Source organism: Nicotiana sylvestris, chromosome 9 (genome assembly GCF_000393655.2).
Source record: "Nicotiana sylvestris chromosome 9, ASM39365v2, whole genome shotgun sequence".
NCBI classification, from domain to species: Eukaryota; Viridiplantae; Streptophyta; class Magnoliopsida; order Solanales; family Solanaceae; genus Nicotiana; species Nicotiana sylvestris.
In genome coordinates this window covers 22,277,105-22,299,442 of record NC_091065.1, presented here as the reverse complement: position 1 = coordinate 22,299,442, position 22,338 = coordinate 22,277,105, and the positions used below count along the sequence as shown (strand labels likewise).

Below are 22,338 nucleotides of genomic sequence, written 5' to 3'. Positions count from 1 at the left end.
ACTCCTTCCTATTCTCACTTCTGACAATGAACATTAGTTCACAAAAAAGCACACTTACACTCTAAAACTCTCTTTTTCTCCTCTGTTACTTGTGATCTTCACTGGTCTAGCCGGCTGAAAGCCAAGGCTAGATATTGAACTACATCTGCTTTATATTCTGCACTCTTTTCTTCAACTGTATGTCTCTAGTTAAATTTTGAAATCCAAACCCTATGTGTTTCATTCCTGCACTAGTTCATCAGCTATGAATTCAACTTGTATTCCTGCTTACTTATTTGCCTAGCATGTCTAAACTCTGTCCTGTTCAATATATGATTAGCATATCTGCACTTCACCTAGTTATTTGATACTTAACCAATCTGTTTGTGAATATCTGTTCAATCCTCTAATTAGGTGATCATATTGGCTATTTGATGTATGTGATTAACCCTGCCTGTATGTTTAATCCTGTTCAAGACATATCAGGCTTTCTGTATTACAACTGTGATCTATATCCTAACTATTTACTGTCTATGACTAGCATGCTAAGTCTCTAAGACCCTAAGTGTTTTGTGTAGTTTGTTGGCTATATGTTTCCCTTATACCTTATCCATGTACCTCCAATGTGACTCTTATATGCCCCAATCCCTTTATCCCTATGTGAGATCTATTTGTTGGGTGTTTCTGAATCTGGATGTTTTATGACCAATTGATTGTCTGTTATTTTTCAAAAGAGTTTTGGTACTCTTCTCAAACTGTCTTTTACCACCAAACTATTTCCTTTTTCAGAAAACCTTTTCACTCATAAAGTCATCTCTGTATTATTTTCAAAATCCTTTTTAAAACTATGACAAACACTCTCACTTTACTCTTAGAATACTAGGTTCTGCCCCTCTGACATGTGTACTGCCTTGAGATCCTTGATATCTCTCTAAACTCTGGCATGTCAGAGCTGGCCTTTCCACACTGCACCTAAATCAATTATTATTTGAGAAAAAGTCTAGGTGTGAGCATTGCCCGGGATCCTTGAGGTCCTTAGGGAACTCTGACACACCTAGACAGGGAATTGGCTGTGAACTTTGGGCATTTGAGGCTATTAGAGACTTGGAAATCATTTGGGCCTACTGCAGGCTCCCTATAGATTAATTTCTGTTTATTTATGTAATGTTTTATTCATTGGTCTGTAATAATTATTGTAAACAAACAGTGGGGTGATTAGTGAAAAAGGGAGGGTAGTTATATATATTAGGTCACACCTAGACATGGAATTGGCTGTGAACTTTGGGCATTTGAGGCTATTGGAGGCTTGGAAATCATTTGGGCCTACTACACGCTCCCTATAGATTAATTTCTGTTTATTTATGTAATTTTTTATTTATTGGTCTGTAATAATTATTGTAAACAAATAGTGGGGTGATTAGTGAAAAAGAGAGGGTAGTTATATATATTGGGTGAATTGGGTAGATACCATGCCTATAGGGTCCATGCTGATTTAAATGTGTTTGTTATGTTTGCTTTACTTCCGCACAATTAGAAACCATACCTATAGGATTTAAAATGGCTTTAATAATAGAGATCATGCCTATAGGGTTAAAATCAGCTCTATAGAAGCCATGTCTATAGGGGTTTCGCTTTGGTTAAATGAATGTTGTTTGTTTTACCTTGCTTAACTAGAAATCATGCCTATAGGACTTAAAACAGTTCGGTTAGAAAGTCAGTTCAATTCATGTTCTGAAGTGGTTTAATTAACTAAATCTGTCCGCTTCTTAAAAAGGTTTTCAAACGCTGCCTCAATTAATACCGCTAGAAAACATGTCTATAGGATCTCAAGTTGTCCGTTTAAAATTGTTCCCTATTTTACTGCATTCCTAATCAATATAGATATCATGCTCTTAGGACATCACTGTTATAGGCAAGTCTATAGGGCGATTAAAATCTTGCAACTATAAAACTGCGCTTTGTTATTTGAGACTGCTCACATTCAATAGGTCTAAAATTAGTAGGCAAGCTGAATAGGTCTTTGACACTTTGTCTTAATTCAATGCTGTATAATCTCTGCTCACCTAGATATCACGTTTTAGGTTTTTTCTCTTAAATACTTGAAACTGTTGTTTGAGACGTGCACTTACTTGTTATGTTTGTGGAGGTGAATGTGAGCCTGTATTTGTTCTCTTTAAATGCAGTACTAATTGTTTTTGATTGACACCTAGACTTTTATCCTTTAAAACCTTAGAAAGTTCTAGAATTACCTAAATTAGAGGTCATAAATACCTCCAGGGCCACAAGGAAGGGACGGGTAGTGCACGTATAGGATACTTTCAAGGTTATTAGAATGCTTTAGGCTATGACCAAGGGGAGGGAATTGGGTAGTAAAGATATGATGACTACGCGCTAATGTCATGTGTAGCCCCTCATTGAGGAGTAATTATCGGGCATTGTGTGGGGTGATCCTGTAGGCTAAACAACTTAGGACCCCTCTTTCCCAATTCCCGTTGTTTAAATAAATTTACTTTCCTTTATATATGTGCAACTTGTCAAACCTTTTCTTTTATTTCATTACTTGAATCATACATGTGCTTAGAATGTCAAAACATGTCTTTACTTGCAAGTACGTGTTAAAACTGTTTGTGTGTTAAAATGACTAATTCATATTTATAAGTTCGGCCGGGACCCACCATTGTGGACCAAGAGAGGTGCCTAACACCTTCCCCTCATGGTTATTTCGAGCCCTTACCCTAAATCTCTGGTAATGCAAACTAGTCTAAGAGTTAATTGCACTAGGTGCCCTAACGCACCATAATCCGTTAGGTGGCGACTCTTCAAATACCCAAATCCTAAAAGGAAATAAGTTATTACCCCCATGAACATCAAAACCCAGACTTTTCTCCACGGAGGAAAAAAAGGGGGCGCGATAGTACCCAGTAAGTATCCTGTCTAACCTCGAAGAAGTAGAGACAAGAGGTCAACTTCGACACTTATTAGTGGTACAATAATAATATATCGATAACGAGAAAAATCATGAATTTTATAAGGAAACTGTAAACTCAATAAACATGAAGCAGGTAAGCAATTCTTTGGTTAAGAGAAATGTCCAAGTTCATATTTCATCATTTATCAATTCATCTCAGGCCAGGGAAGGCAAATACCAACATCTATAAATCTCAAGGCAAGCAATACAAGCATGCACAAATCAAGCCGAGGTCATACGGCCCGATCCAACATAATAATAAAATGTGCAATGCCAGAGGGTCGAATGGCGCGAACCATAGATGCATCTATTACCCTGCTCGCGAATCATACATGCGACGCAGGTACGCATAGAAACACACATTCAAACAGTCAATCAAGACTTCATCAGGGAAACAATTATTCAAGGAGGTGTCAATTTCTCTTTTACAAGTTGAGAAAACGAAGTTTAACTCTTTTAGAAAATCATTTACCACTTCGATACGATTAAAGAAATTTAAACTGTCAATAAGGTACAATTATTCCAAGTAAAGTATGCTTTTGGGTCCAAGACTACATCATAATAGTAGCTACACACGGACTCTTGTCACCTCGTGCGTACGTAACCCCTACAAATAGAAGCACATATCCAATTAATTCACCTATGGGGACAATTCCCTCTTACAAGGTTAGAAAGGAGACTCACGTCGCTCCGAAGTTCCATAACCGGCATTCCACGCCCTTCTGAGGATTCAAATCAATGCACAACACTCCAAAACTAGCCAATAATTATGCAAACCCATTAATATATGCTCAATTACTCATAATAATCCAATTTATAACAATTCCTAACCCCGATCGAAAAGTTGACAAAATTGCCCTCGGGCCCACGTGCCCGGATTCCGAAATTTTTCAAAGATAAAATTTGCCCACAACCTCATGAATTCAAATATATAATTTACTCTCAATTTTATTCCCAAAATCGTGGTCAAAATCCAAGAATACCAAATTTCTAGGTTTCCCTCAAAATCCCAAATTTATACTAATTTTCATGTTAAAACATATACATAATCGATGTATTTAACTCAAACTAGTATAAACCACTTATCTCATGTTTGGTGGTGAAAATAGCACTCTCAAGTTGCTCCAAAACCGGCTCCCATGGAGGAAATGGGGGTTGAAATGAGCCAAACCCCTCGCTTTAAAGAGACACACTGCCAGCCCCAACTTTCATACATGCGGTCACTTGACCACTTCTGCGGTTCCGCAGGAGCAGCCCCAACTACCGCTTCTGCAGTCTTCCACAAGCTGCCCCTACTGCTTTTGCGCTTTCCCTTCCATAGGTGTGGTCCCGCTTCTACGGCGAGATGACCGCATCTGCGGTCTCTGCACTTCAGCCCAAAATCGCATTTGCGACCCTCGTGGCCGCTTCTGTGGCTCCGCATCTGCGGCTCAAGCCTCGCAGGTGTGGTTACACCAGAAGGCAGCTGCTTCATTTCTTCTTCAAATTCCAAATTTAATCTGTTAACCATTCGGAATCCACCCGGAACCCCCGGGACCCCGACTAATCATACCAACTAGTCCCAAAACATAATGTGGACCTGCTCGAGGCCTCAAATCACATAAAACAATGTTTAAACTATGAATCGTCCTCCAATCCAAGCTTAATGAACTTTAGAATTTCAAACTTCAACATTCGATGCCGAAACCATCAAATCTCGTCTGATTAACCTCAAATTTTGCACACAAGTCATATTTGACATTATGGACCTACTCCAACTTCCAGAATTGAAATCCGACCCCGATATCAAAAAGTTCACTTCCGATCAAACTTCTCAAAAACCTTCAAATTTCTAACTTTAGCCAAATGACTCCAAAATGACCTACAGACCTCTAAATTAACTTCCGGACGTGCTCCCAATACCAAAATTACCATACGGAGCTACTCCTAGACTTGCAATCCCAAACAGACATTGATAGCATTGAAATGCACTTCAACCCAAATTTATGAAATTCTTCCAAAATGCTAACTTCCACAATAGGTACCGAAACGCTCCCAGGTCGTCCAAAACCCTATCCGGACATACACCCAAGTCTAAAATCATCATACGAACCTGTTGGGACATTCAAATACTGATTCCGAGGTAGTTTACTTATAAATCAAACCTTAGTCAATTCTTCCAACTTAAAGCTTTCGAAATGCGAATTCTCTTTCCAATCAACTCCGAACTTCCCGGAATTCAATTTCAACCATGCGTACAAGTCAAAATACCTGAAGTGAGGCTACTCATGGCCTTAAATGGTCGAATGATGTGCTAGAGCTCAAAACGACCGCTCGGGTCGTTACAGTTACCCCGTTGACCCTGATAATTGTTCACATATTGAACTTTTTCACTTTGATCATCATATGAATCATCTTGATTGTACCCACTACCACTTTGCTCAAATTGGTCCGAATTGTTTTGAACTTGTTAACCTTGTTGCCTTCTCTTGTTGATCATCATATTTACCCCTTCCATGGCATTCACTTGTTTTGGCCCTTGAACTTGTTGCAACTGAGCTTTGGCCAATTGGTTCATGGTAGTAGTCAACTCGGCTATAGCTTGGCCATAGTCATGGAGCTCCTTGTGTAGGTGAATAACATTAGGATCACATTGTGGCACATTAGCTCAACTTTGTCACGCCGAAGAAGTATTCGCCATCTTATCAAGTATTTCACATGCTTCGACATATGGCGTGTTCATGAAGTTCCCCCTGACGAGTTGGTTAACCACACATTGGTTTGTTGTATTGATGCCACGGTAGAATGTTTGTTGGATCATGGCTTCAGTCATATCATTATTTGGACATTCTTTAACCATCGTCCGATATCTTTCCCAAATCTCATGTAACAGTTCATTTGGCTCTTATTTAAAGGCAAGTATCCCATCTCTTACCGTCGCCATATGTCCCGGAGAAAAGAACTTTGCGATGAACTTCTCAGCCAACTCATCCCAAGTGGTGATGAAATGGTTGGGTAACCTTTCTAGCCAATCCAAAGCCTTCCCCCTTAGAGAAAATGGGAATAGGCTTAACCTCAGTGCATCCTCAGAAACGTTGGTTTGCTTGCTCCCCCAATACGTGTCAGCAAAACCTTTGAGATGCTTGTAGGCATTTTGGTGTGGAGCTCCGGTGAAGAAACCCCTCTGTTCTAACAGTGTAAGCATGACATTTGTTATTTGGAAATTGTCTGTCCTAATCTGGGGCGGGACTATCACACTCGCATAGCCTTCGTTGGGCAACACCCGGTGTGCTGCTCTTGGAGAAGGTGGGGGAGGGTTTGGAATATTATCATGAGACGGTCGGCCTCTCCTTTATACTTGAGGTTCGGGTTGAATCTCATCAATGTTATCATCATCTACCTCCTCCCCCAATGGCAAATTTCCGAGAGCTTCATTGTTATGAGCCATTTGGTAGCTAAAAGCAATTCACACACAAATTAGAAAAATGGAAGGAAAGAAAAACAAAACACACAAATACTTATATATATAGCTAAAACCGTCTAACTCCCCGGCAACAGCGCCAAAAATTGATCGGGTCCAAGCCTACACTACTTCTGAGTAGAAAGGATAGTCGATGCAGTTTTAACCTAACTAGGTCGGGATCGAATTCACAGGGAGTTAATATTTGGAATTAGGTTTATATCCAAGTCTAGATGCGGGTTTTGATCTTAATTACACTTCTACAAATGGTTGGTTCGTTTTCTACTTCTACTTCTATTCTATTGCATGCAATATTTGAAACTAAGTACAATATTTTTGTTGTTGATTGTCAAGGGTTTAAAGGGACTAGGGTAGTGACTTATACCTAGGGGGATATCTAATAGGTAGTAGAATCTAGGGTAAGCTTGTGATTAATTAGGGTAGTAATATAGTTATCACACCCGGTTACTCACTCTATACCTATCGGTAGTTTGAGTGATTTTGCCCAATTTGGATTTCTCAAGTCCAAATGGGTATTCATACAATTCAAGTGATTTTAACTCAAGTTGGGTATTACTATTTCTAGGTTTAACCCTTTAATTGGGGCTATCAATTTCTTGAGTTCATCCCAATTCCTTGTTAGTCTAGCTTTCCTAGACTTAGTCCCTCTTTCTCAAGTAGAGACTAAGTCATAAATGCATGAATCAACGTTTGCAACTACTAACTCTATAGTTTTAGCAAGAACTAGGCTAAATATCACTAACCCATACACATTCAAGCCCTAAAATTCAATACCCATCAAATACTCACACTAGGATTGGATCACAACCCTAACTATGAGTTTAGCTACTCATGAAAATAACAGAAATCAAAGAAGAAATGAAGATAAAATTCATAATACTAGATTAGGAGATGAAAATCTATTATTGAGAGATAATTCTAATGCAAAATTACCCAAAACGGAAGTAGCAGCCGTCTCACGTGACTAATTTAATGACTAATGTTCATTAAATTACCCAAATCTAATGTTGGATCTATTCTTGACTTGTTTAGAATTACAAATTTCAAAAAAATTCATTTTTTCTTAAATTTTATGTCCAATTAAATATGTTTACACAAATTAAAACGGAGGGAGAAATATACCTTTCGTAGTAAATTGTGTGCTTTATTATTATTATTATTATTATTATTATTATTAAGTCAATAGTGAACAGCTAAAATGAACAAAAGAGTATAACCTTTTAAAAAAATGTATAACCTTCAAATTACCATTTCCCGAAGCCGCCATCTCTGTGAAGAAAAAAGATGCGAGTTCTTACGAACAAAATATCGCGAGCTCTCTACTCAGCTGCTGTTTCTTCCTCTTCAGCTTCATCCGCTTCTCACTGCGATTCCACAAAGATTTCAAGAGCTCTTTCCACTTGTATTCATTCCAAACAGTCGCTTCCCTCGCCGTACACCGAATCTCGAGATCCTCTCTTTGCTTCGCCTTGGTCCGCCACTCAAGTTCGTGGTGCCAAATCTCGCGGCGCCGATGTAAGTTACCGTCTCCAATCACTTTGCTATTAATGTCTTAGCAATTCGTAATTTACCAGTAATTGTTCATTGTGTTAAAAATTAGTACTCCCTAGATTTTTGAATTCGTGGTCCTAAACAAGTCAAAAAGGGTCCAGTGAACTTTAAGCTAAATTCTTTCCAAATTTAGAAAGGGGTTATCAAAGGGAAATAAATTCTGTCGAGATAAGTTTTCATCAAAGAGAAATAAGTTCACATAAACTGGACTGGAGAGGGAGTACTTATTTTGACTAGCACGAAATTTAAGAAAGAAATATTTTTGAAACTTACGATCTCTAATATAAGTCACAGATATTTGTGTGTCTATAAATAATCTTATTAACGGTAAAATAAAAAATTTAAAGTCCAATTATTTTTAAATAGAGAAATGTGTCAAAATACCATCACATGAATTGAGATTGAGGGACTGTTCAATTCTTTTTTCTTCTTAAAATAGGAGGAAAATATGTTTTGCTTCTGTGAACAGTTCATCCTATCAAATAACGTTATTGAGCAGGCCAAAAAAGAGTGGTGCATATAGAAATTCATATGGCTGATCTCAATCAGATTGGGATTGACATCTCGATGATTAAATTATTAAAATTTATGCTGTACTTATGCTTCATTTAAGTTTGAGTTGAAGCTAATTATTGCTGTTCCTCGTTTTTTCAAGTGCTCACCTTCATTTTATTTTGGTGTAGTTGAAGCCAGGAAATGTGATTGAGAAAAAAGGTTAGCTTGCCTACATTACTGTACATGGTTCTTTACATGTCTATGTGTGCATAGACTAATAATGATGTGGTGTTCTTTTGGCTATTGATTTCATCAGGAAGGATTTATGAGGTTAGTTTAAGCATATAACTGTCTTTTCTCTCTCCTTAGTTTTATTCAATTTTTGCTTTCTATTAGTGAACTAAATGCGGATTATCTTCATGAAATTAAATATTGTTTAGGTGGTAAAGGCACAACACACAACCCAAGGAAGAGGAGGAGCTATTATACAGGTTTGATATTTAATCTCATGCATATAATGTTGCTCTTCTTATTTTGAGATTCTTTCTCTAATTTCACAGTTTCATTTGCTTCTTCCATTTTGTGAAATACAAGAACTTGAAATTACACCTTCAGATCATTGATCTTATGTGATTATGCGCTCTATTAATCACATATGATATTTTTGATAAGTAAAGAATGTTAAGCAAATATGTGTAAATAGAATCAAATGAGCATTTGACACTCTTTATCATTTTAGCTTCTTCCCGCTGTGAATATCTTTCGTCACATGTATCTTTCATGACCAAAACTTGGTTGCTTTTGCTTTCGTTTGATCCATCCGTCTGGATAACATTAATTGCAGTAAGCAATCTAAAGCTGATGATAAAGCTCTAACCAATTTTAACATGGATATTAGGCAATTTTTGTCTAGGCTAGAACCAAACTCCACAGCTGATGAATCTAGGTTAGCACCTAGGTTCATTTGTTGTTTCTAGTTTTCCTGCTAAGCACCTAGTATTTGAAGGCGGCTTTAAGCAGGTTGAATATGGAAGATTTTCTTCTCTGCCATTTTTTATTCCCAGAGTTTTCCAATTTTGTGTTGTCCGATGGCAACTCAGTTTTAACCATGTTCTATTGCTTATGCTGTTTGAAGGCTTGTGATTACTTTCTCGGATATTTATAGGTTCATGTCACATGCACTTTTGAGTTCTTATCTCAAGCCAATAGTTAGTTTCCTTGTACCGTAGAAATGAAATTATCATGTAAGACTTATTTCAGTTAAATTATGGATTGTCAGTCTAAGAGAAAACAAAAGTATATATTTGGAGTAGAAGGCAAAGATGCAGGCATTACGTTCATTTTGTTGATTTCCGACTAAGAAAATGAAACTAATATATTCTTCCTTGTATCCGGAGTTTCCAATCTTTTTTTTTTTGCTCAAGTGATGCCTATTGTGATTCTCATGATTTTGCCCTACTTCTGGTCATAAAATGTGTTGGATTAATGTTGACTCTGTGGTGCTTTCTCAAAATTTTTGCAGTTTCATCGTGGCAGAAACATATGATTCCGGTTTCTCATATATCATTTTATTTTTGGACGAAACACCACTAGTCCAGAAAATGTAAACTAAAGATTGTGGACCAATAGCATGTCAGACTCTTTATGTACTTAATGTTGTAAAAACCCTAGCCAGCATTCAGCAGCATACTATCTGCAAATCTGAAGTAACTAATCATCTAATCCAACTCCTTTTCTCTTGTTTTTTTGGGAGAATGAATCATCTAATCCATCTTTATTTGATGTGAAAGCTTATTGACCTCTCTTCAGCAATAAGCTTCCAGTGTTCAGCATTAATGGTCTTCAGGATGATAAATTTGCCTACCTGCTTGAGAATGATGACAGAAATTTTAGTGTTATCTATTATTCGATGAAAAAAAGAACCCATAGAAAAAGCATTGACATTAATGTTAGTATCGGTTGTCAATAGCCAGAAGCTTAGTGGCTTTGTTCCTCTGTTTTATAGTCAACCACGAATGTGAGATATCAATACTCTTGTTTTGATAAGGATATATTAGTTCTGATTGTTGAATTCATCAAAATCTTGATACAACTGTGGATTGATAGAATTACAATTCATTTGGGATTATATTCCTTGTTCTTTGTCAGACTGAAGCTTCGTCTAAGTTGCTTACCTATTTTTCTCAACTTCCTAACATTTGCTAATCATTGATGATATTAGCTGTTGTTATAATGTTTATCTTTTATGTCTCATTTCTTTGAATAAAATCTATTAATCAGTAATCAAACATCTTATTATTTACTTACCTCTGCTCTTTGCCAAAACATTTTAGGTGGAGCTCCGTGATGTTGATAGTGGAAGCAAGTCGAATGAAAGATTTCGTACAGATGAACCTGTTGAAAGTATGAATTTCCACATCGCTAGTTGCAAAAACTCATCCATCATATTTGTTGTGTAACTTGTCTTGTGCAAAATATTATGTATCTTTCTTAATAAGGGGTTCGTGCCATGTAATTTAAGGCTTTTGCATTTTGTTGTGTGAGCTTAGGCTCAATGAAGGAACAATTTGATCTTTTAAGGTTGAATCCTAAGCTTGCAATGTGTTTTGGCTATAGAATTAGAGGGTTACACACTTACCTTCTTTGAGAGGTGGGCACCTAGAAGTTTAGTGCTTTTGCCGTAAATTGGTTTGACAATAATGTTTGACAAGTTGTATTCTGCGGATTATAAATGATGTTAACACGATTACATCATTTCATACCTTTGATTCCTTTTGAGGTAAAATCTTTTTCTGAAATGATTCATTATGGTACTATCTAATAGCACATACATATTGATTCGGAATGTACGGATAATACGATCCATGTGGTACATACTAACTGGTTTATCCTTGCTTACCAAGAAGTTAAGAACTTAAAGACTGGGACCAATCTTGTAAATTGCCTTATTCATGTAGGACGATATCTTGAGTTGCATGAGGCAACTTTAATAATACGTTGAGTAGTCATCTTATCTACATCCAACTCTTTGCTGTAGATGAGTAGCCTGTTTCGCTTGACTACATTAGCTATACTATGCGAATTTCAAATGCATTTTGGCATTATTGGTCTTGTATGTGCAGGAGTATTTGTTGCAGAAAAGAATTTCACGTACCTTTATACAGATGATGAAACCGGAAACATTGTACTAATGGAGTGAGTTTAAGTCTGCACTTCTTTATTTTGTATGACTTTTGTACATAGACATGATCAGATACATGTATATCAGTAAAACTTTATCTCAGTCCATTCTTCATCTTTTTCAATCCTATGCAGGCCTAAGACCTATGAGCAACTAGATGTACCAAAACACTTGTTTGGTGAATCTCATGTCTACCTTCAAGGTACTCTTACGTAGTGTCATATGCTGAAGATTAGATATAACTATTTAATTGTGCCCTATATTCATATGCTTTTATATTTATGTTGTGCAATTACTTATATGTCTTTCCAAAACTTTGCAAGATCCTTATTGTCAACGATTAAAGCTGAGGACGAAATGTCATGTATTATTTAGTAAAGGATATAGCTCATGAAAGTTTTTCAGATTTTGGTAATACTGACTGGGAAACCATAACTTTGCTAAGGAAGATGGGAATTAGCTTTTGAATTTCTAATATGGGATGCGCACAAGTCACCTACATAGAATGCATGAATTGTTCTAACAAAGTGCTGGTGCATGTTTCCCTGTTAAAAGTTTTATATTCTCTTTTTCTTTTCCCTTTCTTTTCTAAAATTTTCTTTTTCCATTGTGTTATTTTCCACTTCAAAAAAGATATAATAGAGAGAACTCATCCAGATTGCATGGGATTTGTACATAAAAACATCACATGGATTGTGGATTGGAATCGTTGAATTTCAGGTAGGTAGCTGTCAAGCTTGGACAAATATCATGCGCCATTTGATTTTCTGGAAGCTTGTTCCTTTTTATTAAGTAAATTTATTGACTGAGGAGGAGGAATGAGAGTGAAGGATCTAAAAGGGCAGAAGAAAAGCCTGTTGTGCCAATGGTTATGGAGATTGGTCAGTCTGATGGAGTACTATGGACAGAAGTGCTGAAGGAGAGAGATGTTGCGCTCTCAGAATGAAGGGTGCACGTCCCTTATAAACATGTACTATGTGGGGGTGTATGGAAACATGTTAGATGTTTGTGCGAGGAATTAGCAGATCAAGCTAAACTGGGGTTTGGCATGATGCCTGGTACACCTATCAAGAACTTGTTCCCCGTACTCTATAGCATAGCTCTGTGTACTGAGCTTAGGTGGTTCAATACAAAACAGAGCAGGGTTGGGATAGTCAATTTTAGGAGGAGCTATAATGATTGGAGGTTCTAGACAAAGCTGCTGGGTTTACTGCCGCATCCTTTCCTGATAGACTTGAATTTATTCGTAGGCAAGCAGGGTATTAAAATCAGGACAATTACTATAATGTGGAGATTGTACGATTCTCATCGGACATTCCAGATTCTCTTAAATGGAAGCGTTAGAAAAGTGGAGTTTTTACTGTTAGCTCCTTCAATAAGTTTCCGATTTTCAACTGAGAATATAACATCTAACATCATATTGTCCTTGGAAGAAGATTTGGAGAAGCAAAGCCCATATAAAGTTGCATCTTTTGCTGGATCGTCTTATGAAGCTGCTCTCTCCCAACATAACCTATAGTAGAGGAGGGGGATGGTACTATAACAATAGGTGTCATATGTGTGCTGATGAATCTGAGGATGTCTACCACCTATTCATATTTTTGAACCCTACAGCATATAAAACCCTGCTATTTAAGTTGGAGGGGCATTATCCACCGAGTTTCAAACAGTGTGTCATTGGCCCTTGGGGATTTCTCAGTGGTAAAAGAACCCACCTATTCATACATTGCCTCTTGGCGTCACAGCTTTGGCAGTTCTTTCTCAGTCTCCTATAGTGAAACGGGCTGAGTTTTTTGTAACCTGTTGTAAATACTCATGCAGTCTTTGTGCTCAACAAAATAGGTCTTGCATATACCACTGGAAAAAAAATTTGTCTTGCATATCCGGACAAAAGAAGAGAAAATCTTCCCTGTACAAGATGAGTTAAAAAATGGAGAATCTTCATATTTAAAAAGTGATTCTTTATAAAAAGCAAAAAATCATCTGTCCCTCAATGTAGAAAAAACACAAAAGTTTGCACTAGTTTGTGCAAAGGACTCCTCGACTTTCCCATATGCTCTTAGATTTTTCTTGCTCATACGATCCTAAAATATGCTAAGGGAACTACTCCCCATACTGTTCGCTTCTGTCACTTCCTTTTGAACTTCTATGCTAACAGTGTGTCTTAACACAGCCCACACTACATAATCAACTTTCCACGCTATGTGTGGAACTTGAGGTAGCTTTTTGGTATGGTATTGGTTGAATTGTAGCATTTATTTAGTAGCTTCCACGTTACTATGCCCTCTACTGGGATTTGAACGTGAGTTCTCCTTTTACTTCATTAACCACTAGGCCACACCCTTGTGTGCTCATCTAGAAATAATACCACTTCTACTTCTTTGATGAGTATGTTCAAAGAGGGATTGACCTATTGTAGAGGAAATATTTCCAACATCATGTTGTTAGGCATAGTCAGAAGGTAGATAAAAGACTTACGCGTTGTTTAATTTTTTAAAGATTGCACAACTTATAAAGAGGGGTTTTCGTATCTTTTGACTTTGCTTATTAATGGTAAGCAACTGGTGGAACCACTTTCTATATAGGTTTTTATGAATGAGAAATAAAGTACAACTATTTCACCTTTATCCTGGGGCTCTATATTACTTGAGATTGTCCTTTTGACAGTATGCTATTCATCTCAATTCCTTATCAAGAGTGATAAAAAGGGCAGCCTGTCGCACTAAGCTCCCGCTATACGCGAGGTCAGGGGAAGGGCTGGACCAAAAGGGTTTATTGTACACAACCTTACCCCCTGCATTTTTGCAAGAGGTTATTGTTAGATAGTTAGTTATATGTAAATAGTCCTAGTCCCATATGTAATAGGTAGGAGTAGAATACGTCCTAGTCCCATATGTAGCAGGAGTAGAATATGTATTATATATAGAGCTCATTGTATCATTGTTAAAAAATAGATTTTTTTTCCCGTGCATTCTCACATGGTATCAGAGCTTCGGTGAGAAAATTATCGTTGTGCATCATTCCACCGACATCCGGGAAGAAAGGTCTCATCGCAAAGCAATTTTCCAGCAACTTCGTCTTGTTCCCAGGGTTCATCACTGCTACAGTGGTACTGTGCATATACCAATACCACCATCAGATCTGAAACCCTTGTGCGACCAAACCCCAGAAATTCCAGTCCCATCGGAACAAAAAAGTCAATCACTGTGCGTCTTTCCGGTTGACGACTCAAGATTGATTTGCGTTATCTCCTCATCGATAAGTGTTGTGCGAAAACCAATACTACCATCTTGTTCGGAAAAGACGACAAAACTCTAGTCAATCGCTCCGTAGAAAGTCACGCACCTCCACGCCCCGCCAAAACTAGGGTTCTGGCGAGCTACAGTAACTTTCTGAGCGCGTGTGAGCCATTCCGGCCACTTTTTGACAAAACTTCTTCGGGACAACTTACTCGTCTAGTGATTCTGAGCCTACCCATATAAAATTATATCAAATTCTGACAACTTTTATTTTTTCCGATGTGAAAAGTGATTTGCCGGCGTGAAAGTAATTCCCAAAAAATGTTTATGTATTCTAGTGGTGTTTTAGAACCTATTTTGTAGTGTGAAATTCGGCTTAGTCTCACTATTTTCAAATTTGTACGGCAACTTTTCGGCCAACTTTTGTTTATCAGCAACCACCTGGTTTTGTTGTTCAGGGGGAGTCTAGTGGCCTTGTATGTCGAATGATCAACTTGCAAATAGTTTTACCAAGTCCCTAACTGGTCCTCGTATTAGTTACATATGTAACAAGCTCGGTACATATGATTTGTATGCACCGGCTTGAGGGGGAGGGTTAGATAGTTATGTGTAAATAATCCTAGTCCCATATGTAATGAGTAGGAGTAGAATATGTCCTAGTCCATATGTAGTAGGAGTAGAATATGTATTATATATAGAACTCATTGTGCCATTGTTAAAAAATAGATTTTTCTCCCGTGCATTCTCGCAGTTATTTCCACGGCTTGAACCCGTGACCTCCTGGTCACATAACTGCAACTTTACCAGTTACGCCAAGGCTTCCCTTCCTTATCAATAGTGATACCAGCAGTGAAAAATAAGTCTATCAAATATTTAACTTTCCCGTCTTAATGTTGTATGTCTGCCTTGTCATTGTGTAGCTCCTATTGATGTTTTATGTGCAAATGTTCCTTTTTCTTTTCTCATTTCCTCTGCTCTAACAACTATAATCGGAGGGGGTTTAAATGTTCCTTTATTTCCTCCTGGTCTATCGACGTATTTCCCATGAAGTTAGCATGTTCTCTTCTTTAACATTATTGCTGCTATAACTTTCTTGCTGCTTTTTCTTTTTCTGACATGTTTGTAATTGTGCTAAAAGATGACAAATAAATTCTTCACAGATGATATGAAAGTCAGTGTGCAAATGTATGATGGAAGAGCAATGTCTGCATCAATTCCTACACGAGTAACATGTACTGTTGCTGAATCTGAAATTCCCATGAGGGCGTCAGCTACTCCACAGTATGTTAGCATCTCATCCTTATGATAGTTTTCTCATGCAACTGAAAGAACCTTTTTGAGTTTGTCTGGTAAATCATTCCTGGAATTAACAGCACTTTCTAATTGACTACTGTCACATCTCTGCAGATAAAGAAGGTTTTGCTATTTCCTATGTATTCTCTCTCTGATAAAAATAATTGTAATCTTTTCTATTGATAGGTATAAGAAGGTTTTGCTGGACAATGGTCTCACTGTGCAGGTAAACTGTAGCATTAATTTTCCAACAGCTATATCATGGATTGAGATAGCTTTATTCTGGGGTTTCCCCTCTTTTTTTTTTCTTTTCATTTTCAACTTTTTGAGGAAGCTCTGATGGTTGATGTTGGTATGTTGCTTGGGAACTGCTTCACCTTTGGATTCCAAGGCAATAGTTGACATAAGCTCCCTCCCACCTCATTAGAAAAAGAAGGAAAGAGAAAACACAAACGTTTTAAGTTCTTTTCTTTATTTTGGATGTGTCAATCCTGTCTCTTCCACATCTCTCTGACCTTTGCAAGTACTACCTAATTTTTGCATCGGGCTCTTGAATGATTTGATGTTTTCTAAATCATGTAGTCTTCATTCGGAAAATGTGAATTATGTATATCGAGCAATATCTATCACATGGAGTTGAAGTAGCTGTGCAAGTTCTCGACTTCCTTCTTTACATCTTACCCCTTTTCTAGGTACCAAAACATATCTTAGAAGGGGACAAGATTATCATTAACACCACAGACAACTCTTACATGAGCAGGTGAGTGAATGGTTACCTTGTTCCTCGTCCGTTTCAGCATTTGTTATTGCTATCTATCTCTCTTCGTTAATATTCTTTGCATGCATTTGAATAAACTCGTATTAACTGCATTCCCTCTATTTGACATCTCTCTTCAATCGCAGAGCTTAGGAGCAGGACTTTATTGGACATCTTCGGAATGAGAGCGATCGGCGAGTTATCGATTATTGACGAGCAAGGTTTTGAGTTAAATCTACTATTGACAAATAGTTGGTGTTTATAAGAATCACAAATTACAGTACTTCTGGGCAGAGTGTTTACATGAGAAGCATATCTTGAAAGTGCGATTTTAAGTTTTTCATAAAGCCTCAACTTATGTGGTACTACAGGGGCCAGAGTATTTATCGGAACAAAAATCACCCCAATTGATGCTGTTTTGCTGCCGCCTCTTGTATTTAAGCATCTTTGGGTCCTGACAAGAATCTTCATATTTAGAGATGTGGATACAAAATGGATATGTTGTATGATATTGTTAATGCATGTGAAGGGTTCGTGCTCATGTCAGGTTGAGCTACTGCAGAGAAAAAAATAAATAGCAAAATCCAATCCAATTTATCGTAATCGATAAGTTAAATGTTGGTTAACCCTATTCTGAAATATGAAAAAAATTATTGGCTTATCAAATTATATATCAAGCCGTGAAAAAGGTTTAACAATAGAAATAAACAAATTCACTATTTGTTTTTCATCAAGCAGTACGTCTACGTGGAGTACCCCCCAATTAATAGTAAAAGTAAGATGTGTATGAAAATAGATCATATAATACCATTTTTTATGATGATGCAACTCCCTGCAAAGTTTTATCTAGTCTGTATTGCAGGAAATTTGCTCTCTACCTTTTTTTCGTTTTAATTGGATGTCTTTTCTCATGAATGAATTCGCTGTAGATAATTCTCTTTTAAGAAAACTGATAAACCCTTAATTTGTTAGACGTCAGTTGAAAGCTTAATCCAAACTATATGCCAAACCGTAAGCACATTAAATATTGAATTTTTTCATATATGACAATTGGAAAGTTTTAACAAACGCCGGGTAAATTAATCTTCTACCGTATCCTGAACTTTTGGCTAATTTTGAACATTTCACGATGTATGCTAAGTTTGATCAAACTAATGTTAGATATCGTTTATAAACTACCGAATGATAGTTCTGGTAGTGGTAAATTATTGTCGTCGTACAGTGCCAAAAATACTTAAGAGTCTAAGGGTTTCAAGTTGGGCAGGACCAAAACAAAATACTTAAGAGTGTAAGTTTAGCGGTGCTACCCAGGAAGCGGACCCCGATGAGAGGTTTGATACACAAGTCATTCCTGTTTGACCAAAAAGTGTTAAACCTTTTGTTAAACCAATTAATGATGAAGTGAAGGATAAATCTTAGCCAAACATAATTAACTCTAGACCTAAGCATAGTGAACATGAAAATCGACCGAGGTCGAGTTTATATAGCTCTTCTTAAGTTTATAAAAAGGCATCAAATATAAATGATAAGCTTACATCTTTGATACATTGTTCCATACTTGTAAGAGCTAAGAGGGAAGGAATGCTATTGACAATTATAAGATCTATCCTTGTTGAATCAGCGATGGCGATTACAGAGATATGCGACCAACATCTAGGCTTTTACCTTGTCGGAGATCTTCTCCTATTCCTCTGTTCCTTTTTCTTTTTAGGAGTCAACCCCTTTTTCTTGCCTTATTACCTTTTATTTATACTACCAATGTTCCCACTTGTCCAACGATCTTTAACCAGAATATTATCTCTTGATTATATTTTTCATTATTCCCCTCAAACATTTCGACACGTGCTTCACCGTACAAGCTTAGTGATGGCTCAATCTTGGCAATGGCCGAGATGCTTATCGTTGTTATGCCTTACGAACACGACCACATCTCAGTCGACCCCTTACTATTTCTTTTAGCATCAGTCCTCATGGATAGATTTTGACCCATAGAGTTAGTTCCTCCGCCTGTTGGGGTCGCCTCTTGGCGAGCTTGATGAGCGAACTCTGTTGATTCGAAAAGTGAGAAATCTGTATGCCTTACACAAGGGACAAGATCCTCACGGCGAGATAGCGACGTGACGATTCGAGAACCACATCAGACCGTTACGTCAGTTCGTAATTGGACCGTTAAGTCAATTCAAGAGGTCATAAATACGTCTCAAGCGTCATTATGGCGCACGTTCCCCAGGCATCGTGTCGTTTTCCATGCCTTTTTGTTTCTCTTTCTTAATTGGCGGCTCTTGATTTTCCCGCTTAGGACATTTATACCCTTATAAATAGAGGGGGAACCCCTCATTTGAATGTTGCATTTTTCAACTATTTTAAGAAAAGAGTTCTGCAAACTTTCTCCTCATTTTCTAGTTCCTCATACTTCTACTTCTGCTAGAATTCGCGGTGACCATTGTCTTTTTCCCTTCACCGTTTTCATTTCTTTCAATCAAAGACAACAAATAGCTGGCACTTCTTCCCATTCTGACAAGGTTGTTGGTGCTCCGGTGCCGGAGGATGACGTATCCCTACTTGAGGAGGGAGTAGAGGTGGTGGAAGATGAGGGGTTCCCGATGGTGGATGAGGTGGTTTCACTCCCGGGAAAAGTGAGGACTGATTTTAATAGCCCTGCCTGAGATGAATCGACGCCCGTTCCTTCTACTATGGATGAGGTGGCGATCACAGTGCTCAAAGCCAAGTGGGAAATCCCCGCTCATATCGAAATGGTGCCGACGGGGAGGGATATAGTGCACTTGCACCTCCCGGGATATGGTGGATGAGGTGGTTTCCGATGGTGGATGAGGTGGTTTCACTCCCGACAAAAGTGAGGACTGATTTTAATAGCCCTGCCGGAGATGAATCGACGCCCGTTCCTTCTACTATGGATGAGGTGGCGATCACAGTGCTCAAAGCCAAGTGGGAAATCCCCGCTCATATCGAAATGGTGCCGACGGGGAGGGATATAGTGCACTTGCACCTCCCGGTATACTGCGCGTTTTACGCGTATCCTTTTATTGTTGGATATACGCTTCCCCTTCCTTCTCTGGTGGTTGATTTCTGTCGATTCTATGAAGTGTGCACGACCCAACACTCTCCGTATGCGTACAAGCTCTTTCTTATGCTCATCAAGTATGCGGAACTGGCCGGCCGAGGAATTTCCCTAGGGCATATGCTCCACATCTTCACCCCTCATTTTCTTTGGGGTACGATGATTCATCTACACCATCGAGGAACCAAACGTTTGGTGGTGAAGATGGATAATAAGGCTAATCGCCGTTTTTGGGAAAGCTACTTCTACGTGCGGACATAGCACCTTGTGGCGAACTCGGCAGGGTTTCCGGAGACGTGAAATTTCGATCGTGAGTTTCCCACTGTTTACTTTGTGATTTTTCTTAAGACGGTCGTTGACCGTCTTCCTTTTGGCGACTTTGATGAGGATATTTTTTTGCAGCCGAGAAATTACCTTCTCGCTGGTTGCCAATATCCGCGAGTGGGTGGGCGCGATTCTCCCCCACATGGTGGGGATTCGTGAGTGGGCACCCTTCCATGAGAAGTTCGGGTGTAAACCTCTTACTGGTGAGTTGGCTTGTAGTTTTTCTTTGCTCTCTGCTTCGTAGTTTCTTTAACCTTGTTGTTATATGATCTAATCCTTCCTTGTTGATAGGTCGGAGAGGAGTGAGAAGGACGAGGGCTCCTCCGCTCGCATTTTGTCAACCGACGCCCTTTGCCCGACCCACACCAAGAGTTACTGCGGGTGAGGGCACGGGAGGCCTAGCTGCTCGTCATACCACGCCCTCGGCCGAGGCCGTACACGTGGAGGTTGCTCCCCAATTGGAGACTCCGGTCCCTGCAGCTCGTTCAACAGGCGAATCTTCTTGTGTTAGTAGTGGAGAGGCTCCGTCGAAGAGATGGAGGGTAGTGCTGGAAGAGGCTTCTATAGCCGAAATGTCCTCGAGGAATGACCTTATTTTGACGGTTCCCGAAATCGGCAGTGGGGCTAGCTAGGAGGTGGAGGCGATGCCCATTGCGAGCATTCAAGGGGCCAATATAGCAGAGGTACGGAGTTCCGAGGCTGCCGTAGTTGTTGCGAGTAGACCATCATCATCCCGGCAGAACCGCGCCCCTTCTTCGGCCGAAGAGAAAGGGAAAGACGTCATGGTTGAGGATTATAAGACTGAATCCGACATTGACCCTGACGACATGAGGATGTTTGAGGAGGGCTTTACCAGGACTGTGGTGATGGTGGAAGGCCCCTCCCGCAAACTTCTAAATTCCGTCGAATCTCAACCTGCTGTAGGATATGGTGGATTTGGTACTGCAGTTTGATCTTCTCTGCTCCGCCGCTGAATGCGGAGCCCTCCAGGAGGTCAGCGATTCTCAGTTGTCACGAGGTGTGGCTGCGATGGGCTTAAGGGTGAGTTCCCTTTTGTTTTCTTTGTTTTGTGACCCCTTATCTTTACTGACTCTTCCCCTTTCTTTTTGTAGACTTACTTGGTGGAGGTTGAAAGCGCTCGTAGGGCTGAGACGCGGGCTGAACTCTTTCTGAAAATGGTTGAGAAGTATCAGTGGTATCATAACAGATGCCGTGATATGCGTGAGCGGCTTAGAGCGGGCGCCTGTACCCAGTCCACCAGGGAGGAATTGGAGAAAAGAAATGAGGACCTGATGCAGTCTATCCGCAGGTGCAGTGAGCTCGGTAAGCTACTTCATGCCAAGAACGAGGAGCTCGAGGTGGGCAAAAGGGTCTCCGCGGAGTGCGAGGATCTTCAGGCGAATGTGCTATCTTTATGAGCTGAGCTTAAACAAAATGTTTCTAGGGTCGACGCTCTTAGTGCAGAATGGGCGGAGAAGGTGGGCGAGTTGGAAAAGAAAGTGGCCGAGTTGGAGCGAACCAAGGATGCTTGAGTGTCAGCTTTGGCGAAGGCTGCGGCGCCAGAAGACACTATCCGTGTCCTCAGATCCGACCAGGAATTTGAGAGGGTGACGGCCACGATGAGGGAGGCGAGGCTTGAGGATCATATCGACGAAATTTACCGAGAATCTTCAAACTTGGTAGATCGGGTCATGACTCTCTAGGCTGAGAAGGCGCGATTGTTGGCTTAGGTTGAATCTGCCTCTGCCGATGTTCCCTGCCACTTGTATGAGCTATGGGTCCATGATGAGTCTCAACAAGATATATACAAGGGTTTGTGGGAGGCGAGAAGTGTTTTTGAGGCTGCCTTTGAAGATGATCGGGCGAAGACATGCGAGGCTCGCGTTACCTACGGCTATGACCCTGCGACACTAGAGGTTGGTGAGGACGCTGATATTGAGGATGGGTTTCCTGATGATAATGATGGGGAGAATGACGGTGGAGATGATGCCGAGTGAAACGTTGTTGCAACT

The 22,338-nt window shown here is 39.3% G+C and overlaps 1 protein-coding gene across 1 annotated transcript; it reads left to right on the top strand.

Annotated features, from left to right (window-relative positions):
- The first annotated feature begins 7,650 nt into the window (after positions 1-7,650).
- On the top strand, positions 7,651-17,464 carry LOC104213808 (uncharacterized). Its single transcript, XM_009763355.1, has 11 exons — positions 7,651-7,922; positions 8,642-8,672; positions 8,770-8,783; positions 8,894-8,944; positions 10,787-10,856; positions 11,576-11,648; positions 11,769-11,836; positions 16,034-16,154; positions 16,353-16,392; positions 16,859-16,926; positions 17,070-17,464. The coding sequence occupies exons 1-11, from the start codon at positions 7,692-7,694 to the stop codon at positions 17,074-17,076; spliced, it is 774 nt and encodes a 257-aa protein (XP_009761657.1). The 5' UTR covers positions 7,651-7,691; the 3' UTR covers positions 17,077-17,464.
- The last annotated feature ends 4,874 nt before the right edge of the window (positions 17,465-22,338 follow it).

Coding starts and splice junctions, on each gene's coding strand:
- LOC104213808 (XM_009763355.1), top strand. CDS start 7,692: ATGCGAGTTCTTACGAACAAAATATCGCGAGCTCTCTACTCAGCTGCT. Junction 7,923..8,641: donor CCAAATCTCGCGGCGCCGAT/GTAAGTTACCGT, acceptor ATTTTGGTGTAG/TTGAAGCCAGGAAATGTGAT. Junction 16,393..16,858: donor ACAATGGTCTCACTGTGCAG/GTAAACTGTAGC, acceptor CCCCTTTTCTAG/GTACCAAAACATATCTTAGA.